This window comes from Solenopsis invicta, chromosome 5 (genome assembly GCF_016802725.1).
Source record: "Solenopsis invicta isolate M01_SB chromosome 5, UNIL_Sinv_3.0, whole genome shotgun sequence".
Classification (NCBI taxonomy): domain Eukaryota; kingdom Metazoa; phylum Arthropoda; class Insecta; order Hymenoptera; family Formicidae; genus Solenopsis; species Solenopsis invicta.
The window spans coordinates 7431208-7449392 of NC_052668.1; the positions used below are offsets into that span (position 1 = coordinate 7431208).

Genomic DNA, 18185 nt, shown 5'->3' on the forward strand with positions numbered 1-18185 from the left:
AACGAAACCTATAGGTTTGATCATCTGCTGATTCCCCATTAACATTTGTCTATCAACATTTCTTTACTTGGTATATCATCATATTTCATCGTCCATATGATACAGTAAACACTTTGTTATTAAGTAATTTGTTTATCTGTAGCATACACTGCTTCATTTCTATCAAATAGTTATAGGCTCATTTATCGTATCATCTAGTTTGCAAAATATGATGCAGTAATATGATTTATATATCTCTATCTTGGAATTAATAGTTCACGTTTTAGGTACTTTAGTAAACATTTTTTCTATCGCAAGAAATATTTTTCTCGACACATAAAAATAAATTTCGTGCTTGTCGTCTATCAGATATGTATATCAAGTACTTCAGGGGATGTAAAGTCTTGTACCATTAGAACCCGTATTTAGTAAATAAAATTAAATAAAATTAAATAAAATAATTCATACTTTTTCAATGCTCATGAACGACATGACTTCATGCTTGACGCAACTTTATTGATATACAATAATATTCGCATATTTTAATTCTCTCATATATCACTTTACCGTATTATAAACAAAGTTGAGAGGTTGTTTAGAGCAGGGATTCCCAAAGTATAAATCAATTTTTAATAAATTACGAAAAATTTTTCAATGATGGTAGGTATCGAAAAAAATTTCGAAATAAACAATTATTAAATTCCTTGCACATAAAAATTATTTATATTAATACCAGAAACTGTCCTTAACAGAAATAGAAAATAAGGACATTCTTTATACCTTATTATCCACAGAAAGATTGCAATAACATTGCAAACATATTTCATCGTAAAATTGTAATATTGTAAAAACGTTAAAAAATGTTACTACAATATTGCTGTAACATTGTAACAATAGCAAAATGTCCGTCTTTAGAAATATTGTGATGCAATATTGCAACAATAATTCTCCTTAATATGTTTTAATGTGTCCAATATCTTTTAGGTATTATTATACACATTTTGGTACGTATAACTTCCAGGAATATCATATATCCCTGAATTAACCCTTAAACACGTAAGTAGGTCTGAGAGACCCCATATAAAATTTCGAACACTTGCTAAGTGAAGACGGAATGAGATGAAGAGGTTCGGACCAAGACGTAAAAAAAGTTTGAAATCTCTTTCGACTGATATGATTAATCAACTTTTTTGGTGAGCTAGAATTCGAACGGCAAAGTTTTGTTAGGGTCAATTCGACCCATACAGTGTGTAAGTGAAACTTTTGTTGTGAGTATATTACATAAAAAAGCTGGACAAAAGACGTTCGAACAGGTCGGTTCGCGGATATTAGTCGCATATACTCTGTCTAAAGTTGGAATACTATAAAATGCTGTAGAAAAGGGAGGTTTTCCAAAATATATCATAAAACATATCAATTTTCAATTTTAGACACGATTTAATAAAAAAATACCTCATATTCGCCTTGTTGCATAAGTATATTTTTTTTAATAGAAATGACAATGATATAATTTTTTTTGAAAGTATAAATCTTTAGCTTTAAAACACCGTATTGTAAAGTCCTTAAAAGTGTTTTGTTGCAAAGATATGATTTTTTTAAGTGAATTTTAAATGCCAAAAAATACCTCCATATATTCTTCGTATTACATAATTATACTTTTTAAAAGAAATGACTTTGCCAAATTTTATTTTGAAAGTGTGATTCTTTAGCTTTAAAACGCCGTATTTGAAAGTCCTTAAAAATTTTTTGTTGCAAAAATATGATTTTTTGAAAGTGGATTTTTGACAATTTCTCACTTTTGTTTAATGGTTTTTCCTTTATAATTTCACTAATTTCCTTTATAATTTCAATAAATTATTTTTCGGCAATGCCGATTGTGCAGTCATACTCTTAAGATTCTAAACTTTCATTTAAAAAAAAAAAATTGTGGAAAAATATTGATTGTAATCAAAGTTATAGCTTCTCAAAGTTGAAAAAGTCTTCCAGACCCAAAAATGTGTTTCCGTATTTTACAGAATCGGTGTGTTTAAGGGTTAACTTAACAAAAAAACTAAAATTTTATGCATCGTTTACTTCAAACTCAACTTTGAGGACTCGTCTCTTTAAGAAATTATGTTTCATTAAAACATCAGTAAAAAGTCTTATATCTTTTATTTTATTCTTGTGTTTCTTTTTTAATTATGAAAAGTATAACTCTACCGCATCCATTTGGTGGCAATAACGGATACTATTCATAAATAAAAAATACATTATTTCACAGGACATTATTATTCACAATATTTTTAAAACGTTCCTGCAACATTGCTAAATTAATATTACAAAAAAATGTTTGTAATGTCTTTGCAACATTGTACTACAATATGCAATATTGAAACTTGCAATACATCGTTGCTGCAAGCTTCTGTACTGGGTATATATTTAAGAAACAAGTTTATAAATTTATAAATTGTTTATAAACTTATATTAAATAAAAAATTAAATAAAAAATATAAATTAGTATAAATAATCAATTAATGTTTTTCCTCCTACTTCTTAATATTTCTAAAGTTAGATAGAATTACGAAACCACACTGTCACAGAATCTTGAAGCTATATTGGAACAATATAGCAATCTTGTAGAGGTGTGTGAATAGTTTTAATTTGAATCCAATTACAGTGAATATGATTCGTTTTCAAATTTGAAAGATTCAAATTCAAATAGTTTATTTGAATAGAATTTCGAATCAATTGCCTATTTCATTTATAACTCCCACACGACCAATGTCCGTGCATAATAATTTGGAAATTTCTAAAGCTTTTCTATCGTTTTTAAATCTTATAAAATATTCAAAAACTTATGTATACGACAGACAATTATTTTTATTTTTAAACTCAAGTTAAGTATCTCACTATTTATTCTTGTGTATACTTCAAGGGGGAAACCTCATGTAAAATCAATTTTTTTCATGTTTTCTATTTCTTACTTAAATTGTTAGAAAATCATCTCAAAAATATGGAAAAAAACATTAAAAAGTTATAAAAGAGTTCCTTTTATGTTAATTTCAAAAAAAGGTGAATCCGGCCTCAACAGCCGGAGTGCGTAGATGTACAAACCGACAAAAGAAGCCCGTGATGTTCGTAAATAAGAAAAAAATAGCACAATTCCAGGAATTTCAGAAAGAGGAAGACCCACTACACGGCTCTAGAATTGTTCAAAAATAGAAAATCAAGGTTTTAAATAAATTACAATTTTTCACGATTTTTTCTTTATAAAAACTTTAAACGCGTTTTTCTCAAAGCAATAAATTTTGCGCGCCGGCCTATGTAACTCAAAAACTACTTGACCAATCATCTTCAAATTTTACATTCTTCAACTATCTGACCTCGGCATATACCTATCCGATTATTAATATTTTGCTTTAAACAATAATTGTTTTCAAAAAATGATGTTTTTTTGTTTATGTCGCCGTTTTTGTATTTTATAAATTTTATTAATTATTTAGGTATATGCTATGCGTTTTTACATAAACTAACAAAATTTTCATAAAATTTTTGTTTCACATTAATTTTGTGACCTCGGCATAGGCCGGTCAAATTCAAGAAGCCAACTTCAAGCAGCTGCTGTGGCGCAATTTAAAATTTTTCAACAAGAAAACAATTTTTTTTAATTAGTTTAAATAGTGAATATTATCGTATACTTTGTCTACATTCAATAAATTTTGTCATTTTTTTCAAATCAAGAAAAAACGGCTATTTACATAAGGTTTCCTCCTTAAACGTTTAAAAGAATATTTAATTCTGTAAAATCAATTCGGAGAATTTTGTATCCAATAATATCGATAATTCTATCTCAGTTTAAAATCTCAAACACAAATCTACGGTAATTAATCACATAAATTTGTTTTTGACAATGTTTGGTAGTAACAATTTCTACAATTACAAAAAAATTTCAAACCAAAATATAAGTCAATTTTATATTTTTATATTCACAGCAAAATTTTAACATTAAATTTTATTGTAATTTTAAAGCATTCTAAAAATTATAACGTTATTTAAATCACAATCTGTGAGACAAAAATTAAGAAAACAATTATGTAAACATAAATTTGCCATTGCGTTACGTTATTAATAACGTGCTAATACGTATATAGTAACATATGAGAGAGTGTAAAATGGACACTGGGATAAAACCAGATATTGCCATTTTGGTAATTTCTTCTAATCAGTTGCCTTTTGTGGCAATGTCACGTATACGGGCGCGATACGCTCATTGTTTAATAAACATTCACAACATGAGGTTGCGCACACAAAAATATAAAAATGGCAGTCTCCAGTTTTACCCCGGTATCCGTAATTCACTCACTTTCCAGTACTAACACGTATTATGGTAAAATAATCAATCCTAATACACCATTTTGTTTTTGAATAATATTTTTTAAACAATAAGTAATGTTTAACTTTCGAAATTTTCAGATAAAGTAGTCGTTCAATAGATTCCTACAGTATCAACTCGTTGTAGTAACAACCTGGTTTAACATTCCAGTATTAACAAGTAAAATAAGTTCGCTACAGAATATATAATTTTAGACAAAATATAAAAATGTGAAAATTTCATAATAATAACAAGTTTATCCAAATTTGTTCGTAACAACTGAATTAAGTATATGTCATTCAATGAATTCGTTAATAAACTACAGTACCAAACGGTTCTGTATTAGTGCGAACATACTTAGTTCAGTACAAACAAATTTGGGAAAACTTATTATTATAAAATTTTAACACATTTCTACAATATATTCTGTCTAAAATTAAATACTTGTATTGCTAGTTGTATTACGAACTTGTATTGTTAGTTGACATTGGTATGTTACTATAATAAATTGATAGTTGTAGAAACGCATTGAACGACTTTCTTTGCTGGAGATTTAATTGAGATCTATAATTTTTATATCTGATTTGTTAAAGATGGCTCAAAATAACGCCAAAACGTCCATTTCGATTACAATAAAGTTTGTACTTTGAACAGTAATAACTTGTGCACTGAGTACCGTGTTAACACTATCATTGGCCTTTTGACTACATTTCTTAAACAAAAATAAAAATTTGAAAACATGAAAACAAAATGTTTATCAAATAATATAATAATTTTTATAATAACTAGTTCACATTTTGTAATAATTAATAGTTTCACAACATAATTCAAAAAAATCGTCCAAACTTTGGCTTCAAAATGAGGCAATAATAGCAGAACTCAGACATGGTCACGCAGAAAGAGTTAACTATAGAATAAATTAATAAATTAAATAATAAAATATATTTTTATGTATTGACCAAAAAAATTTATAAAATTAAAAGGTTAAAATTAAACTCCTACTACACGGTTTTTTGGGACTTTAATTAAGGATCTATCACATCTGACATTGTTTTTCTCCTACTTTAAGGTATTAAAAAAAATAAATAAATAAAAAAAATTCATAAAACATCTGTTAACATTGTAATTAGAAATTTCGTAATTATTGTCTATTCCCATGGAGAAGCGTACTGATTTACGCTATACAACGATTTTATTATATAATTTGCAAGAAAAAATCGTGCAAATTTTATTTGCCTCTCAAAAATTTATTTTTAACAGATTTTATATAAAAGAGTTATGAATGTATAAACTATTTGATTTCTTATTATTTAAACAAATCATATTTTTATCAGTATTAATACAATGCAATATTTAGTTTTTCAGAAATAAAGGCGTGCCACTTTAGGAGGTTTATGCCACTATTAGCAACTTTTCTCTACACATTTTATATAATAATACATATTACCTCTCTCTCTAATCCTTAGCTCTTGTCAGAACGTAGTGACTCCTCAATGTATTTCTGTGATATGCGAAACTTACAGTTTAAATGCCAACTCCAAACGACTTAATTTAGGGTTTCTCTTGTCAACATATTCTCGAAATGCCTTCCGAGAGGTAGCAATCGAATGAAATCAGATATTTCTGATAAATAAAATTTAAAACCGGATCTTCAGCACAGAGAGCAGAACTCTCTGCGCCATGACCACAACGTATATGAATACATATTACAATAATACATTATTAATAGTACATTACTTTATTTACATAATTATTTTCATAATTGTATTAACATATTCCACAGATTGTTCAAAATAAATATCTCTATATATTATACGTATATAGCAACGTTTTTGCAATCTTTCTGTTTTATATAGATGTTTGTTGTTTTAAAAAATCCTCATAAGTTTGAGAAATCCTGATTTAGAATATGATGATGAATGGATTATATAAATATCTCTTGTAATACAGGTAAAAAAAGCAATACATAAATGTGTATATATACATACATATATGTGTACACACCTACGCGCGCGCGCGCGCGCGCGTGCGCGTGTGTGTGTGTGTGTGTGTGTGTGTGTGTACACATATGTCATAGGCATGCAGCTACAAAATGCATTGCATTTTGGCAGCTGCATGCATATGACAGAGTAATACCTAAAATTAGAGCAGCTAAAATTATCCAATCTTATCTTTATTCTTGATTTGATGGTATAATCTATCAGTTAAATTTCCATCAAACATCTGAAAATGTACTTCAATAAACATATACATGATGTTTACTCTAATTGTTTAAAACAAATTCCCTGAAAATTTTCGGACTTTATTACAGTTTCGAAATAAATTTGTTATGTGCGCTGTTTAATATTCCTTAATCACAAAAAAGTCACTTACAAGGGGAGGAACAGGTGTCTTACCCTGGAATTTCGACCCCAACTTTTTAATTATTCTAGAGACAAAAAAAAAGTTTACATCTCCCGGCGTTTGATCGAATAGGCTTTAATTTCGAAGTAATAAATTTGTGAAAATTGGCTATATCCGAAGCGCACCGCAGCGCGCCATATAAGTCTTCCCGGTAATTTTTGAAATAGAAAATTTAATTTAAAATCATATTCTAAACATTAATTTAAATTTAATTTGAAAGGAATTTTAATTCAAGTAATAATATTTAAAATAATAAATAAGTAATAATAATAATAATATATGTTATTTGTAATGGAGGCAACGTATCTAAATTTTCAAATTTTTAAATTTAAAATTTAATTGGACATAATATTAACAGTATTTTAAATTTCTAGTTTGTAAAATAATTAATCGTAAAAGAAAAATAAACAAACATTTAAATGTGAATTTGAATATTTTTATTACAAAATTCAATTAATTAAGTATTACGGATTTATTACAAAATTAAATTATTTCGATGCGAAAAAATTACTTGGATAATAAACATAAAAACATTTAAAGCATACAAATTTAAACATTTAAAAATTTAGATACATTGCCTTTATATGTTATCTATTACAAATAACTTATATATTATTATTATTACTTATTTATTATTTCAAATATTATTACTTAAATTAAAATTCCCTTCAAATTAAATTTAAATTAATGTTTAAAATGTGATATTAAATTAAATTTTCTATTTAAAAAATTTGCATACATATCAATATCATCAAAATAAATAAAAATAAACACTCGTTAAAAAAAAATTATTACTCACCTCCAGGAGCGAACCTGGATTTTACGATTATGAAGCAAGCATCTAACTTACGGAGCCAACTGCACTGGTTGAAAGTACGATTACCAGGAAGGCTCATATAGCGCGCTTCGGATATGGCCAACTTTTACAAATTACTTACTCCGAAATTAAGGCCTATTCGATTAAACGCCGGAAGACGTAAACTTTTTTTCGTCTCCAGAATAATTAAAAAAATTGGGATCAAAATCCCAGGGTAAGACACCTGATCCTCCCCTTGTTAGATTTTAAATACTAAATTTGAGAAAAGTAGTAAAGAAAATAATATAAAAAATTGAATGATGTAACTTATCAACAATATACGGGTTTAGCTCATTGAAAATATAGAATTCAAATGGTATTTAAGGAGAGTAAAAAGATTTGGCAAAAAAAATTTAATAAACTTTGATTTGTTATACATATAAGCATAGGAATAAGTTGAACAGAAAATCAATTTTGTGAGCTATTTATATTTTATATTTATAATAAAAAACAATTTTAAAAGTTACAAAATATTAACATGAAGTTACTGCAGCATGACCCATCACCCGGTATAAATTTGTGTTTTTGCAGAGTAAATAAAGATATCGAGTAATTTTTTTTTAATTAAAGAACATTTAAATAGTTTCAGTAAACAAACTACAATCAACTTTATACTGTTATTTATATTTATACTTTATGATAATAAAAAACTTCATTTTCTGTATTTTGCTATTATTTTGTTATTTTTTTACCAGATCATTTTTTATTTTGTTTATTCTATAGTACATAACTTCCAAAACATAATGCCTTTCTTATTCGAATTAAATTCATCCTATGCCTATAATAAAAAATCAAAGATTACCAGTTTTTGATTAAAAGTTTCTACTAAAGTTTCTATTCCTCTTAAACACATAATGTTCGTTGTCTTCTATTGTCATTAATGTTTTTTATAAAAGTAACTCACTTACAAGTCACATAAAAATGTATATGTATGTGTATGCCATATTTATTATTAATAGAATGTTATTTTGCAATATTAAGCCACCTGAGTAATCGTTGCGGTCATATTGAAATCGTGACGTCATAAGCAAAAATCATACATAAATTTTTTGCGTACCATTTGTAAATGAAGAGAATTTGTGTGTTGATAAAACAAAATAATGAGATACTTTAAAACACTTATAAAAATTAATTTGGTTGATTCTTTTCTTCCTTGTCAGTCAGTAAATAGTCATAAAAAGCACCTAAAGTGAAGCTTATTCAGTCAAAAAAACACACGGATAACTATTGAAAAGAGTAAAAAATAGATTTTTACATATAAAATTCCAAGATAACTTTACTGGCGGCCTATTTTTATAAATTTGGTAGATACAAGTTACATTTTCACACTGAATATAATAATGAAATAACATGCAAGAATTTCGTCGTCAACATGTTATGTTTCACGTTTATTAGTTTTAATTTTTTCCGCGATACTATGTCATCACCGTCAACGTAGAGTTTTCGGGCGACTACCTAGAACTCATAAAAAAAAAAAATTGAGGAAACAATTTTCAGAAAAGCAATGACCATCTGCACGAAAAAGTATGATTTTTTAAAGTTTGAGTCTTTAGTTCAAATTATTCATATGTTGAGTTTTATATCACATATTTCTTTTCATAGTTAGATTTTTAAAACTAAATGTCAATAAGATTGTTTATAATATCCATATATCAATATGTTTCCAAAATTTAGTTGCGTTTAGTAAAAATTTTAAATATGATTTATTTAATCAAAATAATAAAATAGGCTCGTATATGCTCAAATAAATAATGATAAGGTAAAAAAAAATGAACAAATTTGGATAGAAAGTGTATAATTATAAAATATTCTTACACAAAACGAGTCTTATGTTCTGACTACAAAATATCGTCTTTACTTAGCTTCTTCAAATCGTATAATAATAAATTGATTGTCACTGTATCGTCGAATATGTAAAAAGTAGTTATTTATTATCGTTTTTTTGACCTTACCATTATTAATTTGATTTATTTAATATTAATCTTTACTTGATATATACGTAAATAGTAATTTCAATAATAAAAATAATTTTAGATGGTCAACTTTTTTAATCACATAAACATTTAATGACATTTAATTTGATTAACAAAAATATTTAACTTGATTAACTCATCAAAATATTAGTTAATTAATTTATCGACACAGCTACTTTAAGCAGAAAAATATTATTGTAATGAAATAAGAAACAACTTTCAAGAACAAATAAAACCAAGATAATAACTGTGTATACGATTGACATTTTTCTTCTTTTAAAAGTCTGATACACTTAAATCTCGGACTATAATATGTATAGAAAATCAAACCACGAGAAATTGATCAACAATAATGATATATTCTACTTGTATTTGAAGGTGATTGGTCAATTTCTTAAGACTTATTATACCTATTATAAACCGAGAATAATAAAATAAAAAGAAGAAAAGAAACATATGGTGATCCTTGTAAACGTACTTACAATAAACTACTTTATTTAATAAGCCTTTTATGAATTTTAAAATAATAGAAATACATCTAATCTCTTTGAAGTTTAAATTAGCATGATCATTCTTGAGTCCATTGTTGAAAAGGACAGATTCGTTTAAACAGATTTCGTTATAACAAATTCTTAGATTTATAAGTTCAGAGAACAGATGAAACAACAGACGGAGAATCATATAACATAACGTATAATAAAATTTAATTAAAACTTGGACACTTTGGTGGAAATAACGAACAGAAATGAATCAACAGACAAGTATCGAAACAGGGGAACGACAGACAACAAAGTGCCTATAAGATGTAAAATTTAATCTAATGTCATACGTAAACAGGACCTTGATTATCGTTGTCATCCAAGCTAATCCGATTAGGATACGCAGGACCACCACCGTCGTCGAAGAAGCGTCTGAATGTGAATTCGAAAAAGCCATGAAACGGCTTCCCATTATCCAGCAATTCATCCGATTTGTTCGAATCTGAAGATTCAGAATTGCGTAATTTATCGGGGTCCACGGGATCGAAATTGCTTGTATCAGTTGGATATTCTATACGTGGTATGTGTGGGGCCATCTGGCGTCGTAGTCCCTTTTCGAAGTCGATATTCGCAAAGAACGGATGATTTTTAACTTCGTTCGCATTTTTACCTAAGCGACGATCAGCGCCGACACAAAGCTTCAGAATTAAATCCATACTTTCCGGTGAGAGATTTGCTTGTTTCGGTATATGAAGTGTCGTCTCCCAATTAATGACCTACAAAAATAAAGAAAATATTATTAAAGTATATAAGAAATATTTCTTTGATGTTTTGAATGCCTCATAATTTAAATACCAAATTTCTCGAAAACTTAATCAAAAGGCGCGTCTCGCGCCAATGTAAGCAAGCAAGAAAAATCGAATCTCTTTTACGCGAATCAGCGAGTTCAAGAGGTACGAGATTATCAGATCTCAGTAACGGCTGAGCCGATCAAGTTCTGAGTAGTCTCAATCGATAGCTTGAAATCAATTGTATAATAAAAAGTGTTCGTATTTTTTCTCTCCGTGCCCTACGAGCGGAGATATCGCAATGCAAAGTCCAAATCTCGACGTTTTTCGTGTAAGAAACGTCACTATCATCGTCGTCGTCGTCCTTAGGAATTCTACCTTTCACATTTTTGACACACTAGCGCTGGCATACATTAGTCAGCCGTATGCAACTTGTGGTGTACTTGTAGTGTATATAGTGTAGTATCTCTTGATCATCATGGCCGCCGTGACAAGTTTTTTAACCTGAATTATATCAATATCTCGGTTCGCAGGGCAGACGACAATTTGTTCAGCCAAATTCGTTCGTCTCGTACAAAAACGTGTTAAATGAAAGCTTATTATTAATAAATATGTGTAGTTAAAAATATATATTTTGCATTGACTAGAGTCAATATTATTTTATAGAATCAATATTATACTCCTACGAGTGCTATGTATAAATTGTTCAAGTGTCATAAGATATGATTGAAAAAAGTGCATATAAATATGATAATGAAACAAAGCTAATTAAACCGAATGCGCCTTATTAAATCTATTTTTATCTTTCTTTCTCCAATGCATATCTTACTTTTTTCAGCAAGTGTGGTTCGCTTTCTCATATCTGCCTTTAAGTCATACTTTTTAACTCTAGCGTTATAAATATATATTTTTAATGAATTGACGTTTAAAACAAGTGTCAAATGATTAAATAAAAATATAAAAATAATTTCAATGCTTGTTGTACGTGTAATTTTACAAGTTGAGTCTCAGAGGCCACAACGCTGCATGTACTTTCTGGTTTCAGAAATTTGTAAGTGGATTAACTAATAAGAAAGATAAGTACATTTTGAATCCTGTTCATTATAATTAATAAAATAAGTGTAACTTTTACAATGTATATAAAGTTCACTGAAAACTAGTAAAATGATACATGATCTTAAATATGTTCGCTGTGTTCCAAAATAAATTATCTTTTATATGAGAAAATACCTTTTATAAAACACTCAAAAATATTATTAAATATCAGGTAACACAGCAAGATTAACACACATATTATTTATTTACAATTAACATTTATTTTGTAACAGCATAATATATAACCTTGTTTATACAAAAAACGTATTATTTATTGTGGATAAAGCTGAGGTTAATTATATTCACGTAAATAGTTTTTACGTAAATATAATTAACCTCAGCTTTATCCCATGTGTCCCTGTAAAGACACGTTCTTGGATAAATTCTGAGACAATTTTTCCTATACAAAAATTTTGTCCAACGCTTACTTTTTGAATTATAAGAGGATAAAGTTAGCGAATTATGGACCGTGTAGACATGGTAGACAAAGGCGGCGCAACTCACCGTCTGACGTGGGCGCTTACGCGAGTATGCTATGCAGACAATAAATACTGCATGTGCCGTTACGCAACAAATGGCTAGTTGATTTTACCTTTGCTAACAAGCAAATTTATTAAGTGTTAATAAATTATAACATGTTACTTAATAAGTAATATTTTTTTACAGCTCATTTTTACAAAAAAATGTTTGGTGGTAGCATAGATGTAATATTGGATACATTGGAACGATTCGCTATTCTTTGTCATCATAATGGCAAAGTGGGTTTCAATGTGCATTAAATGTGGGCAAAGAATACGCCTATAAGAAGCATACGAGGTGTGTTCAAAAAGTATCGCGAATTTTGAATTTTCGCGGGTTACGTATATTCGAATTTCGATCTTTTTGTGGCGTTATGTTGGTACTCATGTCTCTCACTTATGCCGACAAGCTCGGCCATTTTGAATGTTCACTTAATTGTTGACAGGTGCTTTGCTTGCACGTGTTTTGGATCGTCTTCGATTTTTACCTATTCAAAAAAATGGATCAAAGAACCTGTATCAAATTTTGTGTGAAAAACGAAATTAAGTGCGCGGATGCATTCCGAATGTTGACTGTGGCATACGGAGAAGCTACCTTGGACCGAAGCAACGTTTATCGGTGGTACAAAATGTTCTCAGAAGGCCGAGAAGATGTGAACGACGAAGAGCGTGCCGGACGCCCGAGCACTTCAACAACAGACGAAAAAATTAATGAAGTGGAGAAAATGGTATTGGCCAATCGTCGAATCACCGTTAGAGAAGTTGCTGAGGACCTAAACATATCGATTGGCTCGTGCCATTCGATTTTTATCAATGATTTGGGCATGAGACGGGTCGCCGCGAAATTCGTACCAAAATTGCTCAATTGCGACCAAAAACAGCATCGCATGAACATTGCTAATGAGATGTTGGACTCTGTCCGCGACGACCCAAATTTGCTCCAGAGGGTCATAACTGGTGACGAATCGTGGGTTTATGGTTATGACGTGGAAACCAAAGCTCAATCATCTCAATGGAAGCTGCCGCACGAACCAAGACCGAAAAAAGCGCGCCAAGTTCGGTCGAATGTGAAAGTTTTGCTGACAGTTTTCTTCGATTGCAGGGGCGTGGTGCATCATGAGTTCTTGCCACAGGGTAGAACGGTCAATAAGGAATATTACCTGCAAGTTATGCGCAATTTGCGCGAAGCAATCCGCCAGAAACGCCCGGATTTGTGGAAGAACAAAAATTGGCTTTTGCACCACGATAACGCCCCTGCTCACACATCGTTGCTTGTGCGCGACTTTTTGGCCAAAAACAACACACTAATGATGCCGCAGCCACCGTATTCCCCAGATCTGGCCCCCTGTGACTTTTTCTTGTTCCCTAAACTGAAGAAGCCCATGAAAGGACGACGTTACGCTACGCTTGACGAGATAAAGACGGCATCGAAGGAGGAGCTGAACAAGATAAAAAAAAATGATTTTTTGAAGTGCTTCGAAGATTGGAAAAACCGTTGGCACAAGTGTATAATATCTCATGGGGATTGCTTTGAAGGGGACAAAATAGATATTCATGAATAAATAAATAATTTTTGAAAAAACACAAAATTCGCGATACTTTTTGAACACACCTCGTAGGTGTGTCAGATGGATTGGTGCCTATGTTAAAAACGTACAATGCATCCATTGCAACTGTCTTCAAAAATAACAATAATAAAGGACCAATTACTGTATATTTAGAACATGAGATATGCTGACATTTGAATTCTTGAATCTCAAAAAAAAGTATTAGTTATTATCTTTTATTTCCTTTTGCACAATTCTAAAATACACAGAAAAATTATATTTTAAACAATTATTTTGTAGGCAAGGAGCAGTTTTGAGAGCATGTGTTATGGTCTGTGGACTCCAGATTTATTCATGAAACGCGTTTATGATGATATATCTAACCTAATATGTTCGCATGAGTGCCCTGGATTAATTGAAGTTTGAGATAATAAATTTAAAGTTTTGTATACCAGATAATTGATATGTATTTCAAATATTATTAAAATTACACTACTGGAGCTTATATAATTTACGAAAAAAATATATTTCTCTGTCATATTTAGATATGAAAAAAAAGGACAGGTTCTCAAAGACAAGTTTAAAGCCAGGGAGTTGATAAGGCTTCTTATCATTCAAATACAATTTGAAACAGAAGTACCATATATAGTTTTTAAAGATTATTATAATCGCAAATCAAATTATCAGAATCTGGGTACAATTGAATGCAGCAGTTTCTGTACTGAAGTAGTTCAATATTCAAGTTCCGGTGAAGTTGCCATGTGTAACGTGGCTTCAATCACTGTCAACATGTTTATGAATTCTACTAAAAGAATTTTCGATTTTTATAAACTTAAGTAGCAAAAATCGTCACCTACAATTTGGATAAAATAATTGACGTTAATTTTTATTTACCAGAGGTGAAATTGTCATGTGATACACAGATTTATCGGTAAGCTACTTACACATAATTTACTTACACATAACTTTACATGTTATATATTACTGTTTTAAAAATTTATTTCAAATTCAAACTAGGTGTTAGTGTGCAAGAATTAGCAGATGCGTTGATTTTAATGAGATACGTATTTGAAAGTAACAAAGCTAAGGAATTCAATGTCCAAATTTTTGAGATTATTATGGCACTTTAAAAGCAAGTTGCAAAATAGTTACTGAAAGATCCTTATAAGTCATATGAAGGCAGTCCAGTCAGTAAAAATGTATGTATTTAAGGTAAATATTTTTCCATTATCTATTAATTGTTAGAAATTATTTACAACTGAAACATGGAGTACAAAAAAAAGTTTTGAGACGTCGGACAGCTTCAGCTCATTGCATAAGTAATTAAACAACAATATATTTTTGCATAAAAAAAAATTAAATTAGAATTCAATTCTTTATTTTTACATATAATAATTATTTTCTTCATAAATTCTCATTGCCATTTAATACATTTTTACTGTATCTATTTTTTTCGTACTATGGTTTATGTTATAGTGTACTTACGTACACCCTCTTCTTTTTGTACTGTACAGGTCTATCTGACCATTTTTTTAGAATTATACATATACAGTGCAAAAAATAAAGGCATTAAAACATTTTTAAAAATTGTAATAAATTTGATAACTATTTAGATCTTTCTCTACATAAAAAATTGTTTATTTAAATATGTTTGCTTTTTATTTCAAATGCCATCGCTGTAAATTTCCAACAGCCTCCTAATCGCGATAAATTTTTTAAAAGAGTTTCCAAAAGTGTACGCTTTGGAAAACAACGTACTCAAAACGTTAAAAGGGTGGTTATTCAGAATACTGTTGGTATACGTACTCAAAATCGTCAAACAGTCGACAATAATTTGCACGGCGATCGACATGAACACAAAGAAGAAAGTTAAAGAAACGGACAATAAACACTAAATTTATATTATCCCTAAGAATAAAAAAAAAAATTACAGCGTTGTCATTCAGTCACTAAAGTCACTTTTTTGTTACTTTTTTTTACAAGTGACTAAAATATCACTATTGTCCAAAAAGGTTTACTATTGTTATCTTTTTTGTGCTGAGTTGACATGAAATTTGCAAAATATGTGCGGAAGTGGTTCATTAACAAACCAATCAAAACTGTCTTATAGCCAATTCTTATTTTAAGGTCTTCAACCAAATTCACTATCAACATCTACACTATCTACAGTTATTTCTTTCACAATCTACAGTTATTTTTCTTAGATTCGTAGAATATGTTTTTCTTTGTTGCATTTTTAAAAATGTATTTTTCATTAACTAATGAACGTATTTATCCTTGTTTTATCTAGATAATAATAATGTTTATTTTTTCATTATTGTAAATATTTTATTTGGTTTAATACCTCTTAGTCTTTTGTTCAATCTTTATTTTATTACGTTTAATAAAATACATTATTTATATTATCTAATCAAACTGCAATAAAAATGTATTGTGCTGATATTTTATCATTTCAGTTTCTCTCTGCTTTTTCTTTATTATAAATTTTCAAATCATGCTATTGATAGCTTTTGCTACTTAAGCTATACAAAAGTCTCAAATAATAAAAGATTGTTTGCTCAAATGGTCTTAAATTACGTTAAAAATTTGATGAAAAATGTCACATTTAGTTATACTATTATACCTGAAAAATTATTATTTTACATTTTTTAGCCACTGATTGCAGCACTGAAATTATAAAAATGTTAGTTTTTTTTAAATTTTATTTGTTTATTTATGTCAAATATAACAAAATAAATTGTGATTTAATATTGCATTTTCTTTACGTGTATAATCAATGTCGTTAATCTAAATTTGGAACCCATTCTTACAAAAAAAAACCATAATTTCCCACAATTATAATCCTGTATCACAACTATGGTTCAAACTCCCGCGCGTACTAAAACATCGATATTTGATATTAACTAAACTTATTGTAATAACTTCTATATGCATGTACAATGCTCTATACAATGATTTTTTAAACACTCTTAGCTAACACAAGACCCAAAAAAGTTGATCCAGTTATAATAAGTAGTCAATTTTTTATTAGTTAACTTTTTTTACAATTTAATGATTTACATCTATAAATTTAGTATATATTATTCGGTTAAGTTTTTTATCTTTTGTTAATTAAGAATGTTTCAAAAACCATTTTATACAGCATTTTACATATAGAAGTAATTACAAAAGATTTAGTTAATACAAATATCAATGTTAATACAAAAATCAGATTATGCGAAAAGCGTACATTATATTATTAACATATTTGATTAATAATGCATACCATCAGTTTGTTAATATGCTGTAAAAATTGCCGACGACAAAATCTCGCGTGTAGCTATCATGTATGATGATGATTTGCTGACAAATTGATATCAAACACATATGACATCAGTTAAATGTAGTGCACGCATGATAACAATTTGCTAGCAGTTTGCTGAATTTAAATAAAAACTTTAATGACGTCAAAACAATAGACAGTTTGTGGAAACACCTTGGTTCTAGTTTGGTAAAATTAAATGCAAAATAAGATACAAAAAATATCATCTGATTACGGTCATTTGGCTATCAGTGTTCGACCATAGACTTAGAAAACTCTAGACCAAGCGTAAACTGCTATTTTAAGAAAAAGTGTGATAATCGACTTAAGGGGAAGCATAGGACAAAGTCGATAAATTTTGGTCGAACTCGGAAATATTCGGCTCATAAGTGAGAGTCCGTTACAGTCCGTCACTGTCAGTCCGGGCGGCCTGACAGTGTGTTGTATAAAAGGTTAGATGTTATCGATTGTTATCCTTTATAATTTTTGCCTGTCAAATAGTGTCGATTGCAACACAATCGGCCGCCGAGACAAAGTAAAATAAGCTCTTGTGTTGTGTCCGGTTGCAAAAAACCGGAAATTTCAACAAAACCAATAGATTTAAATTAATTTAGACTTTTTAGTTTATTTTATTACACGTATAGTGTACTATATACATATACACATATATATATGTATAAGTATACACACACACACACACACACACACACACACACACACACACACACACACACACACACACACACACACACACACATATACAGGGTGTCCCAAAATTCGCGCAATCGGAGTACAAGACGTGATACTTTACGATAAAAGAAACAACTTTTTCCTTTAGCAAAAAGGAAAGGAAGGCCTTTAGCACGCGGGGTCTGATACATACACATATACACAT

General features: G+C 29.2%; 1 protein-coding gene across 1 annotated transcript in view; it reads right to left on the reverse strand.

Moving 5' to 3' along the window:
- Positions 1 to 8182: 8182 nt before the first annotated feature.
- LOC105202138 (serine/threonine-protein kinase Warts) overlaps positions 8183 to 18185 on the reverse strand; it is a 39154-nt gene continuing 29151 nt past the window's right edge. Inside the window, exon 5 of the mRNA XM_011170526.3 lies at positions 8183 to 10817. Coding sequence (XP_011168828.1) covers positions 10386 to 10817 — 432 coding nt within the window. The 3' untranslated portion in view covers positions 8183 to 10385. The remainder of the gene's footprint in view (positions 10818 to 18185) is intronic.